The sequence below is a fragment of the Diorhabda sublineata genome, chromosome 3 (genome assembly GCF_026230105.1).
Source record: "Diorhabda sublineata isolate icDioSubl1.1 chromosome 3, icDioSubl1.1, whole genome shotgun sequence".
NCBI classification, from domain to species: domain Eukaryota; kingdom Metazoa; phylum Arthropoda; class Insecta; order Coleoptera; family Chrysomelidae; genus Diorhabda; species Diorhabda sublineata.
Window position 1 is genome coordinate 27,518,191 of NC_079476.1, and position 15,618 is coordinate 27,533,808.

General features: G+C 28.7%; 2 protein-coding genes across 5 annotated transcripts in view; both read left to right on the top strand.

Moving 5' to 3' along the window:
* Nucleotides 1–322: 322 nt before the first annotated feature.
* Nucleotides 323–8,013, top strand: LOC130442118 (tectonic-1). The gene is made up of 4 exons (XM_056776158.1): nucleotides 323–783; nucleotides 1,695–1,851; nucleotides 6,535–6,737; nucleotides 6,844–8,013. Exons 1-4 carry the CDS (start codon nucleotides 556–558, stop codon nucleotides 7,990–7,992), a joined length of 1,737 nt encoding a protein of 578 aa, XP_056632136.1. The 5' UTR covers nucleotides 323–555; the 3' UTR covers nucleotides 7,993–8,013.
* A 2,331-nt stretch (nucleotides 8,014–10,344) lies between these two features.
* LOC130441850 (rho guanine nucleotide exchange factor 12) overlaps nucleotides 10,345–15,618 on the top strand; it is a 229,572-nt gene continuing 224,298 nt past the window's right edge. For 3 of the 4 annotated variants that reach the window (XM_056775661.1, XM_056775664.1, XM_056775662.1), the window contains exon 1: nucleotides 10,345–10,628. In XM_056775661.1, coding sequence (XP_056631639.1) covers nucleotides 10,600–10,628 — 29 coding nt within the window. In that variant the 5' untranslated portion in view covers nucleotides 10,345–10,599. The remainder of the gene's footprint in view (nucleotides 10,629–15,618) is intronic. The other variant, XM_056775665.1, reaches the window with a different exon arrangement.

Sequence of the window (15,618 nt, forward strand, 5' to 3'; positions counted from 1 at the left end):
TGAGTAGAGGTGATGAATCTAAGAGAGAGAGAGAGAGGAATTCAGGACTGGAAAATGAAAGCACAAAATAGGAAATAATGGGAGTCACTTCCATGCTATCGACCTAAAGTGCATGCGCTTAGCACTTATATATTTATCTTATAATGACAAGGCCTTAATTAAAAAAGAAAACTATTAAAGTGACTAAGACTGTTTAGGTAGTTATACTAGCATAGGTATGTATAGTAATTATAAACAACAAATGTTTTTATTCTGTTGATTGATTTTGAAATACACGTTGGCAGCCCAAGTTTTTAATCCCTTGTAAATGAAAAAAAATAGTAAACATAAGAAAAATAACCCAATACTTATTATTATCTTGTACATTTATTATTTGAATCTTTTACGGCGTGCCGTGTAGTGCTAGTTGCCTACATCGCAAGACGTTCAGATGCTTCTGAAACTTATTGAATATAATCATAAAAGAGATAATCAAATTTTCATATACTTCTATCAACAATTACCTATAAAATAATTTGCAACTCATTTTCTACATATGTATATTATTTTCAGGATATGTTTTGCGACATTAACTGTTGCTGCGACGAAGACTGCTCTACCGAAAATAAAGAAGTATTTCAATACTGTTTACCAGAACCCAGATTTTTCGATGCTAGGTTTTGTGACTACATGAAATATATTTATATTAATAATACTCCAGTGCAATGGCACATAAACCAAAATGGAATGTTTTGTATTATTAAAAGCAATTATCCAAAGTCCTACATCCTACAGCGCATAGACGTGAGTTTACCTTTTAATATCTTTTGTACTAAAAAATTACAAAGTACAAATTTTTAAACATGTAATTCTTAGTTAGAAAAATTTTTAGAACGTTCTAACTTTCCACCATTATTTTAATATCTAGTAACTTTCTGTAGGTGCTTTGATGGTACAAATAATTACAAAAGTTGTGAAATACACTAAGAGTTAACGCTCGGTTTATGCAGCCAAAATTAAAACTAAATTCACATTAGACTAAACTTTGTTGGTGGTTATTTATTTTACTAGTAAACCAATAGAAATTCTCTGTACGTCTAAAGGACATAGGTGACTTTCGACATTGCTTTTTCCTATTTTTTTGATATCAGTTTTAGAAATAAAACAACACAGCGGAAATCAAAATATTTTGATAAAGACTAAAAGTCGAAACGTCAAAATTTATCTTTCTTTTAAAAACTATCAAAAAAAACTAATTTTAAAACAGAAGAGACCTAAAATCAAAAACATTTAGATGCATATATATATATATATATATATATATGTACTTTTTGTCACAATTTAAACAAGACATTTCAAATACTATGCTAGGCAATTTGTGTGTGTGTGTGTGTGTGTATGTGTATATATATATATATATATATATATATATATATATATATATATATATATATATATATATATATATATATATATATATAAATCAATAGATTAAACTAAGAAGTTAAAAGTTGGCCAACTCTTCGTTTAATTTCAATTTGAATTTACTATTAATTTTTTGCATAAACAAGTACCCTTCCCGTGTTTTCAACTAGTAATTCGTAATCTTAATGTTTATTTTTACTGCATAAACCAAGCGCTTAATTCTTACTACGCAGATAAAAAATTTCATTCAAAAAATATTTAGGTTTAAACAGTTTAATTAATTATTTCAGCCAATAAAAAATTTTGACGAATCTCAAATGGAAAAAACAAATAAATTTTCGTGGTCTAAGCTGCATTCTGATACAAATGAAGATTTTAATTCTTCTTTGAAATTAATGTACGGAACTCCTATATGGCTTTTGAGTAGAAGAGGATTCCACAAGTTTGGTAAGTGGTGGTAAACGTGATCATTAAAATAATGTACCCTGGATTATTCAAATACCGAGTAGTGACTATTTAATTCAATTTGATGTTGAAGTGTGGTTTATTAAAATGGTGCTCTCTATGCTCACCCAGACAATCCGGGTTCAAACGTGGATCCAGACAACAACGAAAAATAGGAATTCGGCTTGCTATCTATCTCAAGGCATACATAAACAACCGACTATATTCTGACTAATAAGGCTTCTCAATATAGAAGTTCGGATCGTTAAAGAGTAGATCCTAATATATGTGGTAACTAGAGAAATCATTACAGACGCAAAAAGGAAATAACCACGTCCAAGGGATGAAAAAGGACCAAGAAAAGGATGTAATATATCTGATTGAATGAATTCTGCAATTTTTTTCTTGTACAAGTATTGAAAACTCTTTTTGTGATTGGCACATCTGCATTTATCAATTTTTTTATACAAGTAACCTATTTATTACCAGAATTAATTTCTGGTTTATATATTTATATGAATTTCACATTTTTGCATTAAAAAGTATTGAATGAAAGAAAGTAGAATGAGTATACTATATACAAGAAAACGTGAAAATTTACAGAATTTTTTTGCCTTCTAAAAATCCATATATTACTTAGAGCAGCATTGAATTATTATTCAATGAAAACAATTATTTACCATGGAAATGTATAAAACATTTATCATATATTACCGTTGTACACAAAGTTAATATGAAAACAAATATTACATATATTGTTAAACCCGTACAATAGATTCGAAATACTCAACAAGCTTTGTAATAATTACACTTCACTTGTTTCAAAGACTTAATATTAAAGTTTCCGGATCTCTCAGAGGCAAAAGATATTTTTTAATCAGATTTTAGACAGCTTATGGCTTATTCACAATCATCACAACTATGACGGATCCTGATAGAGAACAGGTCATATATAATTTTCTAGGCAATAACAGAGATCTTAACTGTAAACAAATCCTCGAAAGAATGTTAAAAACATTTGAAGCTTTAGGTTGCCTGTAGAACTTGAAAGTGTATTTTCTTCCCCAGTAAGGGCATGGTACTCGGGCCATCGACCCAATTTTTTGATGATAACCAACAAGCTGGAAATTTGCAAATCGCTTGTTTAAGTCAAGACTACTAAAGTAAGTAGATCAACAGAAAAAGCCAAAAAGGAAGATACAGTTTGTCTATTATACTGGACAAAAAAGCAATTGTGTTTTTTAATTAATAAATTAATAGGTCATTATGAAGTGAAAAAAAAATCAGCCTGTTGGTAATCAGTGATGCATTGGTTTTTAAAAACGCAGGTTCCAAGTGTCGGACTCTTAGTAAACAAGCGATTTACAAATATCCAGCTTGTTGGTCGAGGACTACAATTGTTTCGATATTACCAAATAGCATAAATATCATTTTTTTAGAGTTATTTTCAGTTTTTCATTATATCCTGGAATTATTTAGAAGCAGTGTTTCATTTAAAAAAAAAGTAATTTGAGTAGATTCAACACAGTAAGAGTCTAAACAGTAAAATAAGGAATGTTTATAAATAAAAACAGAAGGTAATCATGTTTATGATTATGATTGGCGGTGTTATATGCAATGCCTTAAGGCGAAATATTCCGAACATAACTTTTCACTCTTAATGTAAACCATATAATGACAAAAGTTTACCACAGTATAATGTGTGGTGAATATATTATTGCACCCCTGAAACACAGTTTACTTTCTAAATAACAGCATAATTCCGTAGCTGAAATGAAAATTTAAAAGAAAAGTTCATATAAAAATAAAAAAAGTATTTTCACAATAAAATGATACAACAAAAAATATTGATTAACATGGAATATTAATTATTTTCATTGGAACACTCTGTATATTATTGTAAATGTGTTTTTCAGAAGGTACATATAACAAATTTAAATGCCGTTCCCTAAATTATTTTGGCGTGTGTATATTAAAATTAATTATAAAATGTGAATATAGATTTTCATGTGGTTTTCAACAATTCAATTATATATAGGGTGATTCTAATTTAAAGTCTACAACTGTACAAGTTTCATACTTCCCAAATTCAAATAAAAATGCATTGTTTTTAAATGGTAAAACAAAGATATACTTCTACAAAATAATGTTAAACAACGACTTATTAGAGAATGTTAGAAATGTTTTAGATCAAAACACTATTAGTCACTTAAATTCCGGCCTTAGTCATATAGTAAAAGAAATACTTTTTTGATCAGATTAAAATCATGATTTAAATCAATTTTTTTCTTTTTTATTCAGAACCAGATAACAACATAATATAAATTTTTTTTCAAAAATCAAAAGAAGTATCTGCTTTTAGCAAAAACAACAAAAAAGAAGTACATAATTCCAAATTCTTAAACTAAACGTAACACCTAAATTTTATTAATGTATATTTTCAGTCTATTCATTTTCGTTATACAATTTAAGCAAAAACACAAGTTTTCCTCCTTTTTCTATGCCTAATCTGTTTCTAATATCCCAGTGTTCAAGACCAAAAGAGCTAAATAGCGCGTTCTACTGAAGCTGAAGAAGCAGTTGCAAACTGTTTTATTATTGGCAACTGTTTCAAGATTTCCGGCTCATCATTTTGTGATAACAACCATTATAGTCTGTTTACATTTTTTATTACTTCGTCTGAAAACATAACTTGCTTAAATGGAGCAATGTGGGTATTTAACTTTATTACTAAAGGTGACAGTCCAGTGTTTTCATATAACTTTTTAATTGTTTCTAAAGCTACATTCTTTTTATCTGGTGTTAACTGGTATTTTGTTTTTTGTGGATTCAACAAATACGCAAATAAAATGATATAGCGTTAGTGCTTGCTAATATCGATAATGCAGTTTTTGAGCCGCTAATTGTATTATAATTTTTAGACTTATGCATTAAAATAATTAACAATAATTTAAAAGAATCAAAATGTTCAAATTTTATATTCAAATTTAAAAAATCAAATAAATCGTGATTTTTTGAAAAAAATCAATGGTTTTTGATTTTTTTAAAATAAGATTTTGCCCAACTTGAAGTATAAAACAGGCAGATATATTTTTGTATAAATAAACAAACGAGAAAACAATTAACGCACTTCCAAAAAGTAATTAAACAATATAATATATATAAATAACGAGTGAGGAGTAACAGACCTAAAAAGGAACTAAACGGCAACGCAAGCAGCTAACTTCCTCTTCGACTCGTATCTTGTATCTTGGCGGTATATTTAAAAAACGAGCCAGAGAGTCGGTAATTAGTTGGCATGGCGAGCCTTAAACCACCAAAGAAAATACAGTGGTGGACCAGAATATACCATAAGTCTCTGGTTATTACAGTACGGGCCGAGTACGGTACAAAACGGATTTTCTGTGATCGGTGTGTCGGTTCTGTGCCACTTCGGAACAAAGTTGGTAGTCACTAAATCGGGTGGTAATTAGTCGGTCAGCATATGATCCGAAAATGGCTAATAAAGCCAGAGCTTTGGCGTAAGTGCCAAGGTGTGGCCGAGTGTTTGCCAACTAGTTTTGGTTTATTGGATCATTTCCACCTCAACATCTCTTCATAAAATTTAAGAGATGTGACTAAAGAGCGAGGTGAAGTATTTCACTAAGATATTAGGGAAGATGGAGGATCTCAATGATGTCACACCACAAGCGATAATGTGCAAAAAGGAGTCTTGAAAAAGAAATGTGCTAAGACTTACTTATGATCTGATCTATATTCAATTTTTTACAGACGTGTGTTATTATTGAATAGTTATGATTGAATTACCTTGCACATAGAGTTTTGACCAAATTTCAAAACCAACAAACTATTTTTAAAGTTAAGAAAAAATCATCACGACAAGAGGACGGCAGGTTACAAAAAATCTTACAATACAATACGAATACAATTAGTAGAATAGAAGTTCAATAGGTAGATTTATGATTCTTCACAGTCACTTTAATATAAGACAAAAATTAGTTAATCCGAGACGATACGTTAATGGAGTATAAAATAAGAGACATATTGTATAACTTAATTTATGGTTAACAGATCTTAAATGGTTCGCATCAGGAGTAGTGAGATAATTCACTGGTAGCGAAGCAAAATCTTGGCATATTACCCAATTTAACTTTGTCTTTGAAGACGATAACTTGGTTATCGTAACGCGCGACAGTCTGCGAGTCTTGGTGTAGTAGTATTGTGAACAGTGTGTTCAGTATGACCCGCGGAAGTATTTCTATGCTATGACCTGATTACTTCATTCAGATTTCGAAAAACTGTGAATATGATCCGGAGTACATTCCAAAGATTTAGATTGTTTTCGTGTTAACCCGATAATAGTTCAAGCCGTTGTATTTAAATATTCTTTTGATTACTAAATACATAGAAAAGCAATAATTTAGAAATGCTGAAGTTTAGATGATTGCATAATTTGTATATTAGAACGTTCTCAACCCTACTACATAGCATGAATATAATAAATATAACGAGAACATTGTTATATTCCTTTAAAATGCTTTCTTGCCTTTACTACTCTTTTGTTGTTGTATCTTTAGCATCATATTGGTTTTCCTGTCGAAATCTACACAAATAATTTATTATTTGTAACATCACTATGTAAATACTTTTACATTGGTACTTGCTAATATATTTTATTTTTTTAAGGGATTCCCAATAGTTTTGTAAGAAAAAATTGTTTAATAAAGGAAGAGGTTTTTTATTTGAAAAATTTTGAAACCGAATGCTTCCAAACTGATTTAATTGAAAGTAATCCAAATTTGAATTTGCAAAATTATTATGAAAACATTTTTTTTCTGTCTCATCCAATGTTGATAGATATAAAAAATTGGAAGGAAAAAATTATTGAGGTATGTATTCTTTACTATATGAGGTAGATTCTATAACTTTCTCCGTGGAAAGGGCAGGACAAAATTTTGGACGAATACATAGTGACACTTATTTATTTTATTTCAGAACTGTCCGGAAAACGTATGTCTATCAATAGTTCCAAAAGTATGTGACGAGACTTTTAATAACTGCGAATATATCTTAAAAAATAATACAGAAAGAATAACAACCCGGTGCAATTTCGCAATTTCCAGTAAAATGAATACATGTTACAATATCGTCAAAAAATTGAAATACAATATTTTCCATAATGGTACTAAAGGAATAATCTCAGTATCATTATTAGCAGTTATGGCCAACATAACCTATGAGTTCGGGGAAAACCCTTTCGAATTTAAACAAGAATTTTCTGTAAACTTTCTTTGGGAAAATAATAAAGAGAAAGCAGTTATAAGTTTAAGCGGTAATCCTGGATACTTGATAGGAAAACCGATACTGATAAGCAGATTATTAGAAATTAAAAACGGTACAGATTTGATAATGAAAATAGAAAGAAATATTACTAACAATTTGGAAAGTGTTTATGTAATTCCCAAAACTTTCAATGGCGACTGTCTATTGAATAAAAGCGAATTCACTAATTTAGAATTTGGCTACAACCTTCTAAATAAATGTAAATTTCAAACAACGGTCTATAATGACAAAAAAATTGTAAACGCCACTGAATTGTGTAGAGCAATTCAAGGATCAATCCTTAACGTATGGAATATAAAGAACAATACCATGGTAGGCCTGTTCGGTAATGCTAACGCAATGAAATTCGACGATTGGCAGAAAATATTGTACAAAATTGATCCAGATAGTTTGATGAACAGTACAATTGGACTGTATTCTTCGAAAAAAAGTTACATATTTTGTAGAAATTTAATAAGCGAACTAGAGATTGATATATTTCACTCAAAAGTAGATATTGATTCATTACTAAATCAAGAAAAGATTTTAGCTTTATCCATATCTTTTGGAGGTTTCACAAATAAATCGTTATATTATAGGAAAAATAGTAGCTCCGTTTATTTCGAAAGCGAACTTAAAACATTTGTCACATTCTATGATTTAACTGCAAAAAAAGAGAGATTGGCAGCTAGTCCGCCAAGTTTGAATATGAAACTGCCTTATGATTTCTTTTATCCATTTGTACGAGTCAATAATGGCAGTGTTGGTGTTAAATTTTATTTATTTGCCATACTTTTATGTTTAAATGTGGTATTTGTTTAATAAATGTTTTTTTTAATTTTTTATTTACAACCATTTTCCTTTTACCAGTACGAGTAAATCTAATCCTTTGTTTAATCGAACAATGGAATAAGAGCTATGGCTTATGGCTGATGAATTAAAAAAAAGTATATAAAAGAACTTCGATTACAAAACTTATATACCGGGGCGAGTTTTAAAGAAACGTTTATAATATACGTGCGTTCAAATACAATAGCTGGCTGATTATTATTATTTGCATTCAATAAAATATTTTTATTTGTGTTTGTATTTCTTTTTTGTGTCTAGGTACTGAAATGAATGGTCATTCGCTTCATGTTCAACAGCAGTCAATTACATGGCAAACAGTTTATAAACTTTACGAATAACTCAAACTGTTCTAAGTTGGAATTTCTCGAACCGTACGAACGCGGACGCGCGTTTCGATAACCACATTATCGTCTTCAGAAACTGAAAGTAAACTCTAATGTCAGACAGTGTAATTGTGAGTGTTGGTGTTGTAAACAGTGTATTCAGTATCAAACTGTTCTATTACCATTAATATAAATAAATGGGAAGAAATGAGATTTGCACGCTGATTTTCAAAAAATAATATTATTCAGCTGTGTATCGCACTCATAACCTATTCTGTTCGGCACAATTCCTAATATTTTTACAAGTATTTTTTAATCTGGTCGATTTCGAAAATCATGTAAAAGTAACACGACACTAAAGTCTCTTTTTGTTACTCGTCTGGTTAGTTACCTCTGAAACTAATCACCAGCCACTGAAAAAAAATATGACTGGGATCATTGTCATATGGTATAGTTATGATACAAATATTAACTTGTAATTTAACTACGACATAACATTAGCATTAAAAAACTGTTTAGTTTACAGCAAGAAGTTATTTTTCAAAGATTAATGTCATTCAAATAATGGTTTAGGCGGTGTAATTGTTTAAAAAAATTTAAAATTTCTTGGAACGAATTTCCTAGCTGGTGGTTACGGAAATTATTGGAGAAATTTGAACACTTGTAAGTATGTGCTCAACTGTGAGTCGTATTTGGTAGTGCTGACATTTCAGAAAGCCAGAAGCGGCCATTGAAAACCATCGAGTTAGTAGGGTATGCATCAGAATGTTTATTATGGAATCATATCCTATCGTCTTCGACTTCGACAGGAATGTTTATTAAGAAGGAAGACATATCGAGATCAAACGAAATCTAGATTGATACAAATGACTGGGTTGATGATTCTAAAAATTGTTTCTTGAATACTCCTTGTTCAAGGTAGACACTGGTAATTATTCTTCATGGTGGCAGTGAAGATGATTTTGTACCAAATGCATTACTTTCATCCGTTAAACACAATTTCGACATGGCATTATTTTAAATATGGTTCACTGATCAACTCCTACCAAAAATTCCGCCAAATTCAGTCATTGTTATGCATAACGCATTCAAAAAGATTACATATCAACATTTATAACAAGAAGAACATGAATTTTCTTAAAAAGATTCCCACGAAAAGTTGTTACTACAACTACGCTAAGCAAATACATTTTCCTACAGTAAGTACGGTAATGAATGAAACAAGTTATATCGGAACTTGAAAACTATGTAGGTATAAAAAACTTGTGTTGAATACGTAATAAATAAAGAAAATAGCTATTCTGTTTTACTACCAAACCCATATAATAAATTACCTAATCTTGACGATGCCACTTTTCAATCAGTTATTCTATGAAAAGTTCAAATCATTTAATCTATTTATGACCAAAGCAGAAAACATTTTTTAGGAGTAATTTAAAAAAGCTTTAATAATCTACAAAAGTCCACTGTTTCTAAGCTCAGTTAGTGAAATATAAACAGAGTGTCATTGTGTGATTCAAAAGTAATATTCAAATAAAATTTTTCTTAGTAGGAACCTGACTTTTATAAAAGTTGATCAAATTCTAATACAAACTTAAATGAATAAAATCAAAGGAATGGTCCAAGTAATTCTTGTAAATAGTGTCAATAAATTATGTATTAATGCATCTAAATGTTCTTGATTTTGGGTCTAAGACATAAGAAATTGAAGAAATTTAAATTATGTATTATACCTACCTCAAAACTGTAATATTACTTTTTTAAATACATATTTTAATCATGCAGTGCTTAAAGATTTTTTGAAGGTTATAGGTACAAGTGGGATGTTCACACTTTCATAAAATATTACATCTATAACATTCCAAAATAAGTTAAGTTATAATAGCGGTAGAGTTGAATTTAAAATATAAATTGATAAAAGAATGACCATTGAACTATGTATTAAAATTAATAAGTTAAATAAATGACACGCGCAAACGCATTAGACTTTTCCCCTTAAAGCGAATCTGAACCCAAGATGGCTGACACTTGTTGGTCTCGATAATTGTAAGCGATAATTTCGAAAAGTTTTGGTTATTTCGTCGAACTTTTTTTTTATTTTGATCGATATGTTAGTGATGTTCTTGTGCGGCGCTTAATTTTTGCGGAAAATCGTAGGCAGTAATGTTATTTAGTGAAATATTTGGAAATGACTGCTTCCGTGGACATTCATTATTTACTATTTTGTGGTGTAAATATTGGATTATTGTAGATAGAAATGGATAATTTCTCTGCACAAACTGATAGGTGAGTAAAGATCAGTCATTTAGTTTTGTTTTAATGATTGATGGTCAATAACAAAACGAAGGGCAGTGATGTAGTTACACTTACGTCACCGTATTATTTCTTACCTGTCATCTAAATTTAAAGAAAACAACAAATAGTCGTATGTCTAGGATTGACCCGCCTTATTGTATTGTTTGGGTAGATTCTATAAAGTCAACTAGAAATAAGTTTTCTAGTTACTTCTACTATCCTTTTTATCTACCCAATCTTTTGTTATGAAATGATTTGATTATTCATCAATGAAAACAGTTTTTGGCACATATACTTGTACATAGTTCATACAAATAGAATAGCTATCTTTAAATATAAAATAAAATTTATTAGCAAAGTATTTTTGTAGTTAAGTAGGCGTTCTTTATGCTGGTTTGTTCATGACTTTATGTATATATGCCTAATTAATGATTAAATATCTATTTTTATTTCTTTTTAACTATTGCAAATGTTAAGTCACTATGTGCTTACATCTGGAATTATTATCATTTTTATTGTGATGATTCGGAATATCTAGTGCAGGTATTACTCAAAGAATTGTTTTCATTTGAATAATTCTTGATTGCCTCTATTTTTATATTTTTAATAGGCTAATGTTTAAAAACTTGTAAAAACAAAACTCTTTTAGAATTACATGATTGTGTACACATTTTTGCATATAGGAAAAAATAGGTCAACTTTGTAAATGTTTTGTTGATAATTATATTGATCATGATGTAACATTACTATCAGAGTGGAATGAAACCTTTGTCTACATAAGCAATGTTTATACAATTATTAAAATCTTCAAAGTAATTTATTGAGAAAAAGAGAGAGATAAACTTTATTATCCTTAGAAAATTTTACAATTTTATGGACAAAGCGACACAATTTTATATTAGATAATATAAAATAACAATTTGGCTTAACAATAATAACGATAATGCATATAATATCTTACTTCATACTAAAATGAATTTTGCCAGTATATTGAATCTATGGTAAATTCTAGAACCCGCCACAGAATAATAAGGTCCTTCAAGGAGAAATTTCTCTGTCAATTTTTGGTAGCTCATTGAATAATTTTTTGTTACTGAGATGGAATTCTTTAACAGATCAGAAGTGTGTATAGTTAAGTAAATGTCCAAATTCTTTCTTCTAGTAGGTTAGCTATTAATGGGTTCTCAGCTGAGTTGTGAAAGTGTTTTTGAACCATAAAACGGATTCTAATATGAAAAGACCGGGGAGAGTAATAGATAGTTTCTTTTAAATAGAATGCGTTCTTCTCCTCAAACTCACAATATCATGTTATATACATATCCATATTGATATTAACTTCAATGAAAATGAATTTATTTGACCATACTATATATATATATATATATATATATATATATATATATATATATATATATATATATATATATATATATCAATATCAACGATAAAAAAAATAGAACTGCATGGACGATCCATAAAACATAAATTCAATTATAAAGATTCAAAAATCCTTGAAACGGAATCTAATACACAACAAAGGGCATTTTTAAAAATGGTTCACATTTATAAAACAAAAAAGCTATAAATGATAAAAAGATCTAAATAATTTGAGTAAAATTTATAGCTCTATTTTGTAAATTCTAATAAAACTACAAATAATTTAATTGATTACTCCTATATATTTGAGATGTAGGAACCAAGGAAAAATTAATATTTCTTATTAGACCAAAGTAAGTTGATTTTATCCAAATTTGGAAATTCATGATGAATGTGATTCAAATTGTGATTGCAGTATCTGCATTGAAAGAAAATAATTATTCGGAAAAAATGATAAATAATATATTCAAGAAATCAAGAAAAGTTTAAGTCATGAAGGACTCTGTATATATATATATATATATATATATATATATATATATATATATATATAGAGAGAGAGAGAGAGAGAGAGAGAGAAAGAGATTTGATTTCAACAGTAATTTTCACTTTAATGCCATAAATACAGTATTTTTAATGGCTCCTTTAATAGTATCATTAACACAGTCTTTGGTATTTTAGATCTCCGACTGGGCGTTACTGTTGACAATTTAGTACTTTGTTCTCTTTTTATTTGTGTCAAACTTCGAATACTAATCTTCGATGCAATTTGTTGAGATGGTAGATATACCAATTTCTCTGTTGAAATTTTCCAAGAATTTGATACATATTTGAACATTGTCCATTATTCTATTTCCAAGCAATTTTCTAGCTTTCAAATTAAAACTTTATGTGACCTGTGGTCACTTAGAAATTTATTAAAGCAGAATTCGAACAAAGGTGTTATCTAAATCATATTTGTTCATATTATTTGTTTATGTACTATTAAATAATCTATATTTCGTTTTGATTTTCCGTTATATTCTTTTTTATATTTAGTTTAGCAGTAAGTTTATTTCTATAGATATATGGTTTGTCTTAAGTATTCTTAAGTATGTACAAAATAGGTATTATCAGTAAATTTTTCATAGAGTTTGTTAGGAAATCGTAAACCATTAGTAAGTAGAGGACTCACCTTTGCGGGTCTAGAACCTGTTTGTATTCAGTCCATTTGTTTCATTCTTTTTTATATTTAGTTTAGCAGTAAGTTTATTTCTATAGATATATGGTTTGTCTTAAGTATTCTTCAGTATGTACAAAATAGGTATTATCAGTAAATTTTTCATAGAGTTTGTTAGGAAATCGTAAACCATTAGTAAGTAGAGGACTCACCTTTGCGGATCTACAACCTGTTTGTATTCAGTTCATTTGTTTCGTCACTTATTCCAGAACAAAATTCTCTGTTTTGATAGTAAGTTGGAATATTTATTTTTATAAATTTATACAATGATCCCTTATGCTATCAATATAAATAACTTTATCTCTCTAAATTTATCCTGTATATTATTTGGATAATCAGGGCTCTCTGAACTCATTCATTCCATTCCAAGTATTATTTTATTTTTATACAAAGTTGTGTATGAAATGGAACAACTATCCAAATAACAAGATGATTGTTAATAGGAATAATTTTAATTGTTTTGAATTATTTTGTTGCTTTTAAGTTGATTTTGTTAACTAAGTCTTTCAATGGTTTCGATAGATGATTACTTGCTAGTAAATAATATATTCAGTATAAATGTCACCAAGGTTTCTATAGATTTGTTTGCTACTTCCATTGTAACCAGATATCTTGAAAATATTTCTTATAGTCTCACTCTGTATAATTCGTGTTTATTATCGTTTTTGTAGTTTATCCTTTGGTAGCTTATATTCTGGAAGTAATTATGTATTAACAAACTTGCTTATTATATCCTGTTGTATGTTATTATTAAAATTACTTGAATGCTTTTTCAAAACTGATCTGTTGTATCTTGTTCATAATGTAAATTTTACTTATTGATTACATTGACTAACTGAATTCACTGAGAAAGAAGGTATTAGTTCCATTAACATATTTACTTGGACATTAAACTGATTTATTGTGTAATTTGTTTAATTATTTTAACAGAATAGAAAGTTATTTGAACATTTACAAACATAATTATATATCTCTTTATTATACAAAATTTAATCTTGTTAAAATCATACTTGTTTTGTTTATTGAGCTTTTATTAATTATTGCAGTTTTATCTGAAGTTTGTATCTATAATGGATCACACTCTAAAATATACTTAATCATAGTACAATTGGAGGCGTTGATATTCATATTTTATGTAGGACACATAAAAGAAAGGTGTTTTTCACTCATCAATTCATATTAACATTTTAACATATTAACATTTTCAATATATGTTTTACAAAACTACTATTTATTAGTTTAGTTTTGAGGTTTGATTTCATAAATCAAAAGTAGTACTTTGGAGACTGTATATAAACAGCCTTGAATTTAATTCTCCAATGGTATGTACTTAAGGATTTGTTTTCTAAAAATTCAAATGTTGAATCATATAATCTAGGGAACCGAATCAAAAAGTAGAGTACATGAGGTTAGCTAATTTCTTTGCAGTAATTTTATTGTTTCACAGACAAGTTATAAAGGCAGAACATTCATATTCACTGCCTAACCTTAGGTAATAAATTTGTTGTAAAAAATGAAAATATTTATTTTGATTTAAACTGTCATTGATCTCAAGTCAACAAATAACTAATTTTTTTAATGTTTTAGTTATTCTTTTCTTATGCAATATGGAATTAACTACTTTTTTATTATTACTTGATCAATATAAAACTGTAAATTTAGTTTCAAATAGACTTAAAATAGGAAAAAAATACAATTGTTTTAGGATAGTTTGAAGCAAAGTGATGGAATAAAAACAAATAATACATGTCAATTATAATAACAAAAATTGAGGAATTTTTGTACAATTCACTATATAACAAAACATAGATCTACTGACGTATATCTCATTAACTGTTCCTGTCCATTTTGCTCTAAATCGTATCGTATGTTGTTTTCGAATTTCTCTTTGATATTTTGGAAAACTTCACCAGGATACTGTAATTCCCCTATTAAGTTTATCAATATCATGAGGTTGTTTTTTTGTAAACAACGAAGATGCCCTTAAATAAACAAATTTTAAGGAAGTTGAACTGAAGCTTACACAATTCAATAGCTTGAAGCCAATTATCTATCAATTAATTGCTTAATATGTCGTGGGACTACCTAAGAAAAACACAAACGTTTTTACCAAAAATCGATTTTATTCATCAATGTAATTTCCTTTAAAAGCGATACAGGCAATAGGCTTCAGTTTCAGCAATTTCTTCCCCATTTTAGCTGATTTCTTATTGACGACCATTTTTTTTGAGATCAGCGAATAGCCAGCAGATACTAGGTGCCAGATCTGGACTATACGGTGGTTGGGAAAGCAATTTGAAGTGTAATTCATTCAATTTAACCATCGTCGGCGAAACAGTGTTTTTTTTTCGAGATATGAGGCCATTTTTCCTTGATTTTTGCATT